The following is a 14,777-nucleotide window of genomic DNA, read 5'->3' as shown; positions in this document are numbered from 1 at the left end:
AGAAAAACCGATATGTATCTGAGACAAATATTTACTTCGGTTGAAGGACTTCCCACCCCAGGTGTTCTAATTTGGAACACAGCGTAGAGCTGCTCCTCTTCCATTTTATATGGTAGCTCAGAGACCCTGTTTCTCTCCAGGGCAAGTGGCCCAGGGCCGCCTGGGTCTCATTTTCAATAAAGCCTTTATGTATTCACTCTTTCCATCCAGAAAACACAATTTAAAAATTTGACCATAATGCTGGGCCAAAGTGCAGATGTGTTGCTTGTCTAAGAAAGTCCACGAGACTTGGTGGGCCCAGCCGGGCAGTGAATTGTTGGCAGAGTTCCATTTCAATCTGTGGGCATGCAGGCGGGGCGATACACTGTGGTTGCTTTAAGAAATGTACAGTTTATGGCAAAGCTTTTCCATTAGGTTCTTATCTGGCTTGCACTTGGCTTGTGCCCCTTTGAACAATTTATTTTAGATTTAACATTTCCAGTTAGTTCCAATATTTCTTGAGGAAAAATGTTATTTTTAAAAAATCATTACTTTTTTTTGAGATGAGGGTAAAACTTGTTTCTAGAAAGCTTATTTACCAGTTTATATAGTCCACAAGCTCATCTCAGAAGCCCTGAGTATCTTCAGCTAGCTGAAGAAATTATTTTATTATTATCCGAAAGCTCTGAGTGTGGTGAATGAGAGAAATTTGTCTTTGATGAATTCAATGCTGGATACTGTCACCATTCAGAAACGAATTTTATCTAAATTGTGAAAAAGTCAGTGCCATGGGGGTAATGTTCACTTGATAGGAAAAGCCATGAATATTACTAATCAAGCATTGGCTTGGAAATAGCTTTAATGTAAAGAATAATATCAGAATGATAACTATAATGAATTTAGTATGGAGCCAAGAAGATATCAACTTTTTAAAAAGCAAACTTTACTCTTGGGAACATGCAAGTTGAATTTTCAAAAAATAAAGAAAATAGACAAAAATGATACCATACGTTGTAAACCATAGAATGCAGTGTTGTTTATTATTATAACTTTTACATTGATAACTATACTGTCAGGCAATGCTCCTCCAGCCTTTGCGGAGAAATCTCACTTACGGTGGCATTTGGGAGGCAGTGCAATGACTTCAGGGAACAGTCTCTGTGGCCAGGTCCCTTTGGCTTGGTCTTCTCTTGCCAACCAGCCAAAGATGCATGCGAACCCTCAGCTGGCCTATGGGTGAACTGGGGGAGCCTGATGCCATTAAGGTGTAACCCTCTGAGGCTTGGGGGCCATCTTCCACCTTGGTTCTTGGTCCTTTCCAGGCCCAGAGCTGCTGGACAAGGTGAAATCACAGCAGGGAATGTGTGGGCAGGGGTGGTTACACCGTTGGCTTAAATTTGCAGCCCATATGCCCAGGGAGCCTAGGCAGCAAGTGACAAGTAAGCCTTCTGAGCGGAAGAAGGGAGGAGGGGATTCTGCCATGGCCCTTGGAGAGCCTGGATGGGATTTCTTAGGAGACTGAGCAAAGGGTCCTTGATACCTGACAACTTCGACACTAGAGGCAGGTGCACTGCACTGCTCAGAGCTTCTGTTTGCCTTACATCTGGGCTTAGAGGTGAGGACCAGGCCTCGCCTTCTACAGCTCCTGGAATACCAGCCAACCCTCTTTTCCTGCTTTCCTTGAAGCTTTCCTACAGGTCTTCCCTGGATATTTCCTGAGAGGGTGGGGCAACGTCTCCCTCGGGTCATTTTTTCTTCTTCTTAGCTCTACTATTGCATCTCTTCCTCCAAGGTCAGCCTATTTCAGATGAAGTCAGATTAAGGGTGGAGTATTATGTGCTGCCACAAAGGGCCCCATTCATCTTAGCCTCTTTTCCAGAAAGGGCATCTCAGAGACCCACCACAATTCTCTGAGCACCGCCTGTGACTTATCTCTGGCTTCAAAGTTAAAATCTCAAACAGTGCCTCTGCGGCATGATTGGCTTCGTGCCTGGGAAAGTAATCAGTGGTTATTAAAGGATGTTGAGGGCTATCACCTCTCTCTGGTCCAAAGAGAAGATTGGAAGGTCAAGAGTCAGAAGGCCCCATCCGTGAGGAAACCTCAGTCTTGGCAAAACCTTTCTGGACACGTACAGCTCTGGCTGTGCTCCATGTCAGCAACCAGCTCAGGAGTGCGGTGTGTGGGAGACATACTCTTTGCAGGGTCTAGAAGGGGACAGTAAAGCAACAGGTGAGGCCATCCTCTCTGGGTTGAGTGTGGGTGGCAATTTCAGGCTGGACACCGCCAGTATCCCCCAGCTGCCATCAGTGAAATTGGTGGGGGAAGGGGGCGCTATGGGCAGCTAAATGGCCGGTGAATTCCCAAGATCCATATGCAGGACGCATGCATCATTTTTGGACATATGCACAACCATGATTTAGGTTTTTTTCTTAGTTTATTAAACCACTTTTTATATCTTTGTTTCGAAAGTTCTAGCAAGCTGGCAGAGTTAGACAGAGGGGGAAGGTCAGTGGACTGGCCCCTGACTATTCCAGATCGCAGGGCTGCTGCGAGGGAGGAGGGGAAACTGGAGAAAGCACCATGGCAACACTAGTGGTGTGGGGACCTCATGCGAGGGGACAGCTGGCAGAATTATGTTCATCCAATCTAGACTTGATAAAACCCTTTTCTCTTAATTAGCTACAATAATTCTTTCTGAAGTCTTCAGACAAGGAACAGACAACCTCTGCTTAGTATAAGTAGCATTTTCATTTCTACGTTTCCAAGGATGGGAATGTCTTGTTTGAACCTTTACTTTGGCGCAGAGATGAGTGGGGGAAGAAAGCATCCAACCCAAGCATTTGAGCCATCAGTAGAAGGACAATAATTGTGGTTTTCCTCCAGGGTTTCTTGTGACATCGCAAGATCTATAACCATCATAACGAGCTGCCTTTCTTTGGCTTCTGCTCTATTTAAGTGTCCATGGATATTACTCTCTCCTCCTCTGCCCCTTATTCCACTCCGTCCTCCTGCATGTTAAGTATTGCGTGTTGGACAATACCCTTCCCCCCAAGTTCAATGAGACAAGGTTGGAATTTTTCAAAATGAACGTTTACTAGGAAACTAAAGGGAAACCAAACAGAATGCAAAAGAACAAAAGTAGAGTTGCGGATCGGCCGAGGGAGTTCAAATGGATAATGGGCCTCTGGCCACAGCTGGACTGGCTAGGCAAAGCTTTCCAGACATAAAGCTATCTACCTGCCTCTTTGCCTGCTGGCCTCTTTAAAACCACCTTCCATTTCAGAACAACAAACCAGTTGCACACTCATTAGTACCCCAGGGCTGCCAGCTCTTTGGGCAGGAAGATCTTGATGGGGGAATAACAGACACAACTGCCCCAGGAGCTCCTGCCCAGGCCCCAGTGCCTAGGACATGTCAAAATTTATTGGGATGGCCGTCTGATGCTTATTTGGGACAGTCTGGTTTATCGGGGACCATTCTTCTGGGCTTATCTGCCTGGCACTGGTGATCATATTTCTGCTAACTATCCTGCTGGTATGAGTGTTTCATGCTTTGCTCCTAACACTGAAATGGTGAAGGATGTCTGAATAGGGAGGACTAGGCAGAAAGAGCTGGGCCAAGAAAGTAGCATTCTTCTCCTGTCATCAGACGTAGACAGAAACTTGGGTCCCCTTTCGATCCTGGAGGTTGAAAGCCAATGAAATGGAAATGAATCAGGCAGACTGGGGAGCAGCAATAGTGCCTCACATAACCAAAGCCTCCATCCTTTTAGGTCTGACATCCGGGTATTTCTTATACCAGGCAGCTGTGGCAACACAAAACTTTCTGAAGACACACATGATCCTGTTTCCACCCAGCTAGTCCTACGCTGAAATGATAATTCAAATGAGGATAATGAGCTTCCCAGGAAGGTAAATAACAATCCAACTCTGGATTCTGCTACAAAGGGATCAGATGAAAAGGGAAATGTTATCTTGGATAAATGGTGAAAACGTGTGGATGGGGTACCTTGCACCCATCATGGGAGAGAGAGGATTCCCCGCCCGGGGTATGCTGAGGCCTTTGGTTTCATTTATATGACGGCAGAAGCAATGAGGATGAGGAACACGGTTGGCAGTGAGTTGGCTGACATGGTCACAAAGGAAGCTGAGTAATGAATGAGATACTGGGGAGAGCCCTTGACCTTCTCTCTTGTGGGTATTTCCATTCCCCAAGGGCTGTGAGAGTGATCTGTGTCTGGAAGTGAAGAGGAAACCTGTTGGTGGCTACCCAAGGCTACCCTTTGGGCTGGTGCGTGTGGAAATACCCAGAAGGCACTCAGGCCAAGAAGGCCCAAACGTTGTGCCCCCACTCATGGGATTTCTGTATTATCTCTCCATGAACTCGGCTCTCACAACAGCACATCTATTTCTGAGGCTGTTCCCTCAGTGGACAAATGAGTCTGGGAAAGGCTACTCTGGAATGCTTACACCACTGAGATGGATGTCTCTCTAGCAGGGATGACAACTTGCATTCTAATGCTAATACTGGTTAAAAAAGAAGTGGCTGCTGGCTACCCAGAAGACAGTGCTATGCTGTGGATTCTGACCCCTCAGAACCTGGGTTTAGCAGACGAGAGAACTACGACCAACTGGTACTCGCTGCCATGTGTACGGGGGAGGGCAGTGGGTTTGCTATGAGCGAGCCCTCCTTGCATTAGATTTTCTCCAGGGGAACAGCGTGCTTATCCGACTCCATCCCTGGGGCTATTCCTGGCAAAGCTGGAACACTTCTCGGGTGAAATATTTTCTGGAGACAGCTATTAGCTCGAAGATGAATTAAACCTGCTGCCTAGTTAGCACCTGGATATATTTTAAAGTATTCTGTCCTTCCAGGGCATTCAAACAAATAGCATCGTGTCAGTATGACGTTGCCAGGGCAGATGCTGTGCCATCACTGAGAGTCCTGGTACGCAAGGTTCTCTCGGTCCTCTCACTGTATCAGCTGCTTTCTTCCGCAGTCCGGTCCTGGTTCTTGGCTGTGAGAGACGTGCTTCCCCTACAGCACACCGCCTTCGGCCATCTGAAGACAACTGGACCATTCATGTTCACCAAACCCAGTCTGGAAAGAAGGCCAGTTATCACTGTGGTTACAGCTGAGCGTTTGGTCACTGGAGTCGCCGGGTGTTGTTGGATAGGGAATGTTACTTAAGATCTTTGTAAGATGGTTGTCCTACTGTGTCCTTGCCAAAGCAGTCCTCTTACCCACAGTCATCGTTTCTGCAGGAAGAAGAAAAAAAAAGAATGCTTTGGTTTTCATCCATATATTTTTAATGGGTACCAAACCAGTGCCAGGCACCGTGCTGGATGCAGGGGTACAGTTCCATGGGTAAGATACACACCTTGCTTTCCAGGGGGCTCACAGAGGGAGAAATTACAAGGTGAGAAGCTGAATAACAGAGGTGCACATTGAAAGGCATAAGAGCAATAGAAGGGAGAGACGAGCTTCCAGGGGGTTGAAGAGGCTGCAGAGAGGATGCTGAAAGGTAAGTCTTTAAAATTTTAACAAATATTTAAGTATAGCTGGCATAAAATATTACATTAGTTCCAGATATACAATAAAGTGATTAGACATTTATATATATACCTTACAACGTGACCACCACAGTAATCATCTGTCACCATGAAAATTATCACAGTATTATTGACTATATTCCCCTCCACCCGTCCTACCCATCTGCCATCCCCCGCTTTGGCAGCCATCAGTTTGATCTCTGTTTCTATGAGTCTGCAAAGAGAGCAAATCAAAAAGACAATGAGCTACCACCTCACAACAGTCAGAATAACTATTAGCAAAAAGTCAATGAATAACAAGTGTTGGCAAGGATGTGGAGGAAAGGCAACCCTTGGGCACTGTTGGTGGGGCTCAGATTGGTGCAGCTGCTATGGAAATCAGTATGCAGTTTCCTAAAAAAATTAAAAACAGAACTACCATAGGACCCAGCAATTCCACTTCTGTGTATTTATCCAAACAAAATAAAAACACTACTTAAAAAAGATATATGCACCTATTTATTTATTTATTTATTTATTTATTTATTTATTTATTTTTTAAACCATGGTGGTTTATTTTATTTTATTATTTTTATTTATTTTTAAATAAATTTTATTGATATTTTACAGAGAGGAAGGGAGAGAGATAGAGAGCTAGAAACATCAATGAGAGAGAAACATTGACCAGCTGCCTCCTGCACACCCCCTACTGGGGATGGGCCAGCAACCAATGTACATGCCCCTGACTGGAATCGAACCTGGGACCTTTCAGTCCGCAGACCGATGCTCTACCACTGAGCCAAACCGGTTTCGGCTGCACCTCTATATTTATTTTATTTATTTATTTTATTTTATTTATTTTTAAATAAGTCTTTATTGTTCATATTATTACAAATGTTCCTCTTTTTTCCCCCCCTCCATTGTTCTCCTCCACCAGGTTCCCACCCCACCCTCTGCCCTTTCCCCACCCCCATTGTCCTCATCCATAGGTGCACAGTTTATGTTCAGTCTCTTCCCACATCCCCCTCTCCCCTTTTCCCCAAGAATCGTCAGTTCACTCCCCTTCCATACCTCTGATTCTATTATATTCAATAGTTAATATTGTTCATCAGATTTTTTTTTAATTTCCTTGGTTTTTAGATTCACTTGTTGATAGTTAGGTATTTGTTGTTCATAATTTTTATCCTTATTTACTTTCTCTTCCAAAAGAACCCCCTTCAGCAATTCATATAATTCTGGTTTGGTGGTGATGAACTCCTTTAGCTTTTTTTTATTAGTGAAACTCTTTATCTGACCTTCAATTCTGAGTGATAGCTTTGCTGGATAGATTATCTTTGGCTGTAGGTTCTTACTATTCATCACCTTAAATATTTCTTGCCATTCCCCTCTGGCCTGCATGGTTTCTGTTGAGAAGTCAGCTGACAATCGTATAGGTGCTCCTTTATAGGTAATTACCTTCTTTGCTTTTGCTGCTTTTAATATTTTCTCTTTGTCTTTTGCTCTTGGATTTTAATTATGATTTGTCTTGGTGTGGTCCTCTTTGGATTCCTTTTGTTTGGGGTCCTGTGCGCTTTCTGGACTTGTAAGTCTATTTCTTTCCCCAGGTGGGGGAAGTTTTCTTTCACTATTTCTTTCAATATGTTTTCAGTATCTTGCTCTCTCTCATCTTCTGGGACCCCCGTAATTCTGATGTTGGTTTGCTTGAAGTTGTCCCAGAGGTTTCTTACATTATCTTCAATTTTCTGGATTCTCTTGCCTTCTAGCTTTTGTGGAGGAGTGTCTTCTGGCTCTTTATGTTCCAAATCTTTGACTTGATTCTTGCGGTCTTCCATTCTGTTTTTAGGACTCTGTATAATATTTTTTATTTCAGACAATGTATTCTTTGTTTCTTGTTGATCCCTTATTATTTCTTGTTGATCCTTTATTATTTCTAGTTGATCCCTTTTCATGTCCTCATAGGTCTCATTTATTTTATCGGCCTTTTCTAGGAGATTCTTGAACAACCTTATAAGTGTGGTTTTGAACTCTATATCCAGTCGCTTTTTGTCCTCCATTTCTTTCATTTGTGATCTATTTCATTGTCTTGGCATTTTCGCCGCTTCCCTGATGGGGTGGAGTTTCAGGGTGGAGCCTACAGGCTTGGCTTCCATCAGCCACGCCCTATGCTGTTCCTGAGTCTCAGTAATCACCAGGGTCCTTCAGTACTCGCTGCAAGCGCCTCTGAGAGAAAGGTGTCCTCGATTTTCACCTGCTACCAAACAGTTTAGGTTTTCCCCCAATGAGCCCGGAACTGGGGTTCAGTTCAGTTGTAAGTGGGGTTGGAGTTGGCATTCAGAGCAGTCTGGAGCCCCTGTCTCCTTCCCACCAGGGCAATCCCATGGCATAGACAACTGTCTCTTCTCTGTGCGCAATGTGCGCACCTCCGGGACCTCCTTTCGCCGCTTCCCCGGGGTTCCGCCTTACAGCCCAGCTCCCTCTGTTTGAGCCTGGGTCCCCAGGGTCTGGTCTAGAACTGGGGTTCAGAGGAGTCGGAACTGGGGCCCAGCACAGTCCAGAGCCTTTGTCTCCTTCCCGCCAATCTGGCAGCAGAGTCAACAGTTCAATCTGGCAGCAAAGTCAACAGTTCGTCCTCTGCGCACAATGTGTGCGCCTCCGGGACTGCCTCTCAGCGCGCGCCGCGTGTCTCCGTACCTTAGGCTTTTATAGCTCCTCCACTCTTCCTTCTGGTTTTTTCCTTGCTTCTCATTGTAGAATTTCCAGTCAGTCGACTTTCCTGTAATTATGGGTAATGTCCATTTTATATTTTAGTTGTATTGTATTTTATTGAAATTGTTGTGTGCTGCTGCGGCTAGGTGTTTACCTGTGCAGCCATCTTGGATTCTCTCCTGCACTTCTATATTGAGGGATTATTTACAATAGCAAAATATAGAAGCAATGTAGGTATCCATTAATATATGGATGGATAAAGCAGATGAGGTACATATATACAATGAAATATTACTCAGCAATAAAAATGAACAAAAGCTTGCCATTTGCGACACCATGGATAGACCTATAGGTTAGTATGCTCAGTGAAATAAGTCAGACAGAAAGACAAATACTGTATGGTTTCATTTACATGTGGAATCTAAAGAACCAAAACAAAGGGACAAACAAAAAGAAGGATACGACTTGAGCTGGAACATTTAGGCTGAAGGGGAGGGCGTCCATCCGGAGAGGAGAGAGTCCTTGCACAGGCACCAAGGCAGGAAAGGGCGTGTGCATACTGGGCATATTGTCAGAACTGGGTGTGAGGGGCGGAATTGTGGGAAGTGAGCTGGGGAATTGAGGGGGGTCTGCATGGTGCAACATCCCTTCCTTGTTTCCAGTCCATGAAGGGCAGGTTTTCAGTGGAGCCCAGACTTAGAGCAGCAAGATCTTTTGTTTCCCCCTCAGCCCAGCCTTCAACTTTTCTCCGTATGAGAAAAGCAGGTTAGTTGTTCAAGAGGAAGGGCATGGGTGAATTGTGCTGTGGTTCAACCCTTTTTGTTTGTCTTGTGGGAAGAAGACTGGAAAAACTCAACCAACCAACCAACCTGACCCAGTAGGAACTTGGTGGATGGGGTGGTGGTAACGGTGGCATCAAGACTATAGATTAACAATGGTGTTCAAGCCCTGGTGGCCCTAAGGCTGGCCCTGCTGGTCCAGTGCTGGCACCGGGCCCATTTCACTGGGCAGAAGCAGCAGTAACCTTGTTATCAGGCCTCCCAGGCAGCACCTAGGGTTTGGAGGGTATCAGGAAGTTTAATGGCATCAGCAGGAGTAGTGGTTATAATCTTCTGAACAGAGGGGGTTTTAAGCGAATTCAATTGCTCTGAGACATATGAATCTGATTTGAATTAAATTGAATTGAAACCAAAGATGAGAACTGTCCCAGGGAAAACTGTAATGTGAAGTGACATTTCAATCACAAAAAATGACAGCTGATAGGAGACAGGCCACTGAAACTGACCTCAAATTAAGAACATGAAAAGATTGAGTGGATCATTAGATAATATCTTCCTGTGAATTTGAAAATGGGTTTTGATTACAGGAAGTGTCTAAGGGAGAATGAAGAAGCTTGTCAAAAATTGAAGTGACTCATTACATGATTCAATCTTATATGTACTTAATATGGTTAAACTTGAATTTTAAAAAATTTATTTAAAAAAGCATAAAAAATCTCAGGATTATGTTGACTATTTATTATGTACCACAGCTTTGCAAATAGATGATGGAACATCATGCCACATTCACTTAGAACCTGATTCTTCCCTTCTCCCTTTCTCTAAAGAGGACATTCCTTATTGTTCACTCCCCTTCACTCCTTAAAGAATCAGTATGTTGTCCGGCCAGTGTAGCTCAGTGAATAAGCATTGACCTATGAATCAGAAAGTTGAGGTTTCGATTCCTGGTCAAGACACATGCCCCAGTTGAGGGCTTGATCTCCAATAGAGAGCATGCAGGAGGCAGCCAATCAATGTTTCTCTCATCATCGATGTTTCTATGTTTCTCTCCTTTTCCCTTCCTCTCTGAAATTAATAAAAATATATTCTTAAAAAAAGTCAGTCTGTTAAAGAAATAAAGCAGTATGGCTGTAACTATATTTCCAGTCAGGAGACTGGGACATTAGCATGGAAAACGAAAGGGGACATTTGGGTAATAACTACTATTTAATGAGCACTAAAGCTCCCTGCTCTAACTTAAGAACTCTGCATATCTTACTTCATTCAGCCTTGGCCTTCTGTGATAGATATTAGCATTGCATATTTACAGAGCTAACTGGGCCTGGGAAAGACAAAATAACACAGGCAGTAAATGGCGGAGCCAGAATCTGCCATCACTTGTTTATGGACCCAAATGCATGCTCTTTAAGTACTGTGCCCCTGATGGCAAATTACTGCACCTTCGATAGCAACTCCATTGAGATGCCTTTCTAAAAAGGATTCTTGGTTCCGAAAAGAATTCTGAACAGTTTTGTCTTTGTAGGAAAGTGTATCAGGACCCACTGCCAAGTCAACCTTGAGAGTAAAGGTGGTGAATGGTGTCACGTGTGACATGTAGACTGTTACTGAGAGGGGTTCATGGGAAACAAAGCAGAAGCAAGGGCTCTAAAGGAGATGCCATTCCAAAGGTGAGCAGAGTACAGACAGTTTTTCAGATGAGGGGGCCTGTTAGAGAATTACTGCAAGGAAAAACTTACCCTACCTAATGAAGTTAAATAGAGGATATTTGGAGTTTATTACTCTAAGTTTACATTCACTATATTTATTCAGTAATTCACTCCACAAGCATTTATTGAGCACCAGGTAAATGCAAAGAGGCATCTTGAAAGACTGCTGAGATAAGCAACTCCATACATGATGGAATTCTGAGCGTTCTGGAGGAAATGGTCATGGGTCTCCCAACCTGTTTTTAAACTGAGATGTTTCTTTGCAGAGACCTTTATGTAAACTGCCCGGGCTTTTGTGTTGCCACAAATCTCACTTGAGACAATAGCTGGGAACTTAATTGCACTGTCTCAACCCTCATGTGTGTCACCTTGCACTTGGGAGAACTAGGGGCTGGAAGGAAAGTAGGGCTCATGTAATCCTCATGGAAAATGAAGTTTCTTTGGCTTTCAGAGCTAGCATGGGGCTACTTTTATACATTAACAGAAACACTACACCTGAGGATTTGAAAATAGGACATGCAGAGTCCATCTAACACATCAACAAGCATTTCCCAAGCTGTAAGATAGAATAAATTGGAATTCTATCCTACAATTCTATCTATACTCAGTGCTGACTTTGAACCAGGCATGTTGCCAGGTTCTGGTTATACAATGGTGAATAACAACCTCACGAAGCTGCTGTGGGTGACACACACCCAGACGATGTCAAGTGGCACCAAATGTTATATTAGGGGTAGGCACAGGGTACGAGGGGAAGGGAATAGACACAAGGCAATTAACTCATAGTAGGAGGATCTTCAGAATGCTTCCTGCAGAAGGGGAAAATGGACCCAGATGCTTAAAAGATAAGTGGGACCTAGCCAAGCAAAGAGGGAAGTGAGGCAGCACAGGAAGTGAAAGCAGAGACACGGGCATGGGGGTGAGTAGAAAGCATGTGTGGATCACCAGCAATTGGGCATGAAGTGCAAGGAGGAGATGGAGGTGGGTCTCAGGGCATCCTGAAGGCCAAGTGAGGAAGCCTGGTCTTGTTCCGAACAAAGGGCAGTTACTGAGGGGCTTTAAGTAGGGGAGGGCACGATCAGACTAGTGTTTCAGGACTTGGGCCCTGGAAGCAGTGTGGCTTGGACTGGGGGACACACAGGCAAGCAGGAGAGCAGAGCTGAGTGACCACATGGGAGACGCTGAGGCACCTCTCCTGCCCCGCTTGCCCTCCCACCCTGGCCCCGGGTAAGTTTGCCAGTGAAGCAGGGGTGGAGGGGGTGGGGGAGGGTGGAGGAGTGGGGGGGTGAGGAGGTGGGAAGGATGATGGTGCAAGGAGGAGCTAACTGACTTTGGCTTCTGAAACCTCTATGTGGCTGGGCACAAAACAGGACCTGAGTGCTTAAATTCAGTATTTCCTGGAAAGGGAGCTCTGAAAAATAACAAAGAACTATAAACATAAATACTGAAGACATCGTAAATGAAGACATATGACTGCCTCCCAACCTCCAGGGGTCCCTATATGTTAGTGCACAATAAAATGGATATTAGATTTGTTCACCTGTGACCCTGACTTGAGGATATCACCATTACCACTTATGAATGATGGACATTTTCTGGATAAAAAGACCCCAGTGTCCTCCAGGTCTCGTTTGCCTGACATGAAGGAGACACTGGAGAGAGGTACACCCACCCAGCCTGCTGCACGTGTGGGCACCCGAGTCTCCGCTCTGTGAGGAGCTGGGGATAGACTGGCTCTGTGTTCATCCTCCCTCGGGCACTCTCACACTGACCAGTCCCCTCCTGCCTGGTGAATGTGAACGGACATCACAGACCGGAAACCTCTCTACAAGCCACAGAGTGAGGCTCAATCACCATCTGTAGCAAAGGTCAGCAATGAGCCCAAATCAGCTAGAAACATCAACACAATGAATATGAAAGACCCTATTTTTTACCCTGGGTAGCAAACACAATCCCAAGAGTTCACAGTCAAGAGAGAAGACAGGTGAGTGAGCTAACTATAAAGCCACAACTAGAGGCAGAACGTGGTCAGTGTCAATCATAAAGTATCATGGGAACCCTTTGAGTTAAGTGGGGCATAGCCACTGGAGACTTCACAGAAGAGGTGGCACTTAAATTGAAGCCTGAGGGTTACGTGGGTTTCATATGGTGAGAATGCAGAGGAAAGGTATTCTAGGCTGAGAGAGCTTTAGGAGAAAAGGCACAACACAGAAAAATTAATTTGGGAAATATTAATAGGTATGGCCAACCAATGGAAGCTTTCAAAGGGGGACAACTGGTAAAATCTGGGTTCTCCTTGCCTGGAGAATGGCTTAGGATGAGACGAGAATGGCTGAGGGGATGCTGAAATGACTCCCACAGACCCCCTGAGGGAGAGAGGACAGACCCTGGGCTACCTCCTTCTCAGGCACCTGCTTCATAAATGAAATAATAAGTTTTCATTTCAAAATTTTTCATTAAGATAAACAGGGAAAGCCCTGATCAGGTAGCTCAATTGGTTAGAGCATTGTACCGATATGCCAAGGTTGGGGGTTCGATTGCCAGTAAGGACACATACAAGAATAAACCAACTAATGCATCAATAAGTGGAAAAACCGATCAATGTTTCTCTCTTCCCCTTCCTTTCTCTCTAAAATCAATTAGAAAAAATATAACTAGGGAAAATCATGTTCTAATTTGAAGGAATCAAATCTTTGTAGTTACAAAGTATAGTTTTATCAGATCACAACATTTAAATATGTTTTTTTAATCAATTTTTTGAGAGAAATGAAGAGAGAAGGACAGAGAGATAGAAACATCGATGAGAGATAATCATTAATTGGCTGCCTCCTACACAACCCTCACAAGGGATGGAGCCTGCAACGGAGGCATGTGCCTTGATAAGGAATCGAGCCAGTGGGTCGATGCTCAACCACTGAACCACATCAGCTGGGCAATACAACATTTAAAAACACAATTGTGGAAAAAGCCACAGAACATAACATGACTGCCAAAAAAAAAAAAAAAAAAAAAAAAAAAAAAAATGTATTCCATTAGCTTGAAGGATTTTTTTAAAGGGCTTTTTCAGTTAATCAATTTTACTGCCTATTGTTCACTGCACATCCTACTGATTTTGAAAATTATGGTTATATTGAAGATGATTAGGTGGGGGAGGAAACAGCAAAAGCAAAACAACTGAAAGTACATTAGCCCAAAACTTACATGACACATCACTTGGGAATGTGAGATCATAAGGGACCATGTCTCGGTGCCAGCAGGATGAAAACAAAACAGCTTTCCAGAAAATTCTTAGGCCTTGTTTCAGGTTTACATTCTTAATTGAGCTAAATACTAGCAGCCCAGAAGGAAAGCATCATTTAGAACCAGCTGTGTGACCCACAACGGGACTGGCCAGTGAAAAACTGGCCGTGCAAGGCTGGGCCAGCTGTGTTTTCTTCCATGCTGCCTGGCTGGCAGGGAAGCAGGTTTGAGAGACTTGCTGAGGGGTGTAGGCATGGGCAGGTTTCCTTCTAGGAAGAGGGCAGGGGAAGAAAGAGGAAGAGTACAACTGGAACAGGTAGAGGTTGCCACTTCAATTCCATGATGAGGCGATGAAGAAAGAGAGCCTTTGCTAAGAGGCTGAACAGAGGTCCACATCTGGATCCAGGCCAGGCAGCCCTGGCATCCATGCCTGTGAAGCACTGACACAGAAAAACGCTGCTTTTAAAAGCACTGTAGGGCCAGGCTGGTGTGGTGCAGTTGGTTGAGCATCATCCCATGCAGTAAGGGGTCTCCAGTTGAATCCCAGTCAGGGCACATGTCTGGGTTGTGGGCCTGACCCCCAACAGGAGGTGAGCAGGAGGCTCCAATAGATGTTTCTTTCTCTCTGTCCCTCTCCCTGCCTCTCTTAAAAAACAAAACAAAACAAAAAACAGTAAAAATATTTTAAAAGTAAATAACTAAAATAAAAGCACTGTATAGAATCAGAAAGATCTCAGTTTCACTCTATATGAGTCAGCTCTTGTTACAATGACACACATTCCCCACTGATCTTGGTCATTGACAACAATAACCTCATATTTCCTGTTCACGGGTT

At 44.4% G+C, this 14,777-nt stretch overlaps 1 protein-coding gene across 5 annotated transcripts in view; it reads right to left on the bottom strand.

Annotated features, from left to right (window-relative positions):
* Nucleotides 1-1,055: 1,055 nt before the first annotated feature.
* SYT9 (synaptotagmin 9) overlaps nt 1,056-14,777 on the bottom strand; it is a 146,663-nt gene continuing 132,941 nt past the window's right edge. The window contains exons 7-8 of one of the 5 annotated variants that reach the window (XM_084894222.1): nt 5,361-5,497; nt 1,056-5,238 (exon numbers count right to left, since the gene is read on the bottom strand). In XM_084894222.1, coding sequence (XP_084750348.1) covers nt 5,393-5,497 — 105 coding nt within the window. In that variant the 3' untranslated portion in view covers nt 1,056-5,238; nt 5,361-5,392. Of the gene's footprint in view, nt 5,239-5,360; nt 5,498-14,777 lie in introns of those variants that run through there. The other 4 variants (XM_084894221.1, XM_084894223.1, XR_014795932.1 and 1 more) reach the window with 4 other exon arrangements.

This window comes from Pipistrellus hanaki, assembly GCF_964339955.1.
Source record: "Pipistrellus hanaki genome assembly, chromosome: 9".
Classification (NCBI taxonomy): Eukaryota; Metazoa; Chordata; class Mammalia; order Chiroptera; family Vespertilionidae; genus Pipistrellus; species Pipistrellus hanaki.
This window is presented reverse-complemented; position numbering and strand designations above follow the sequence as displayed.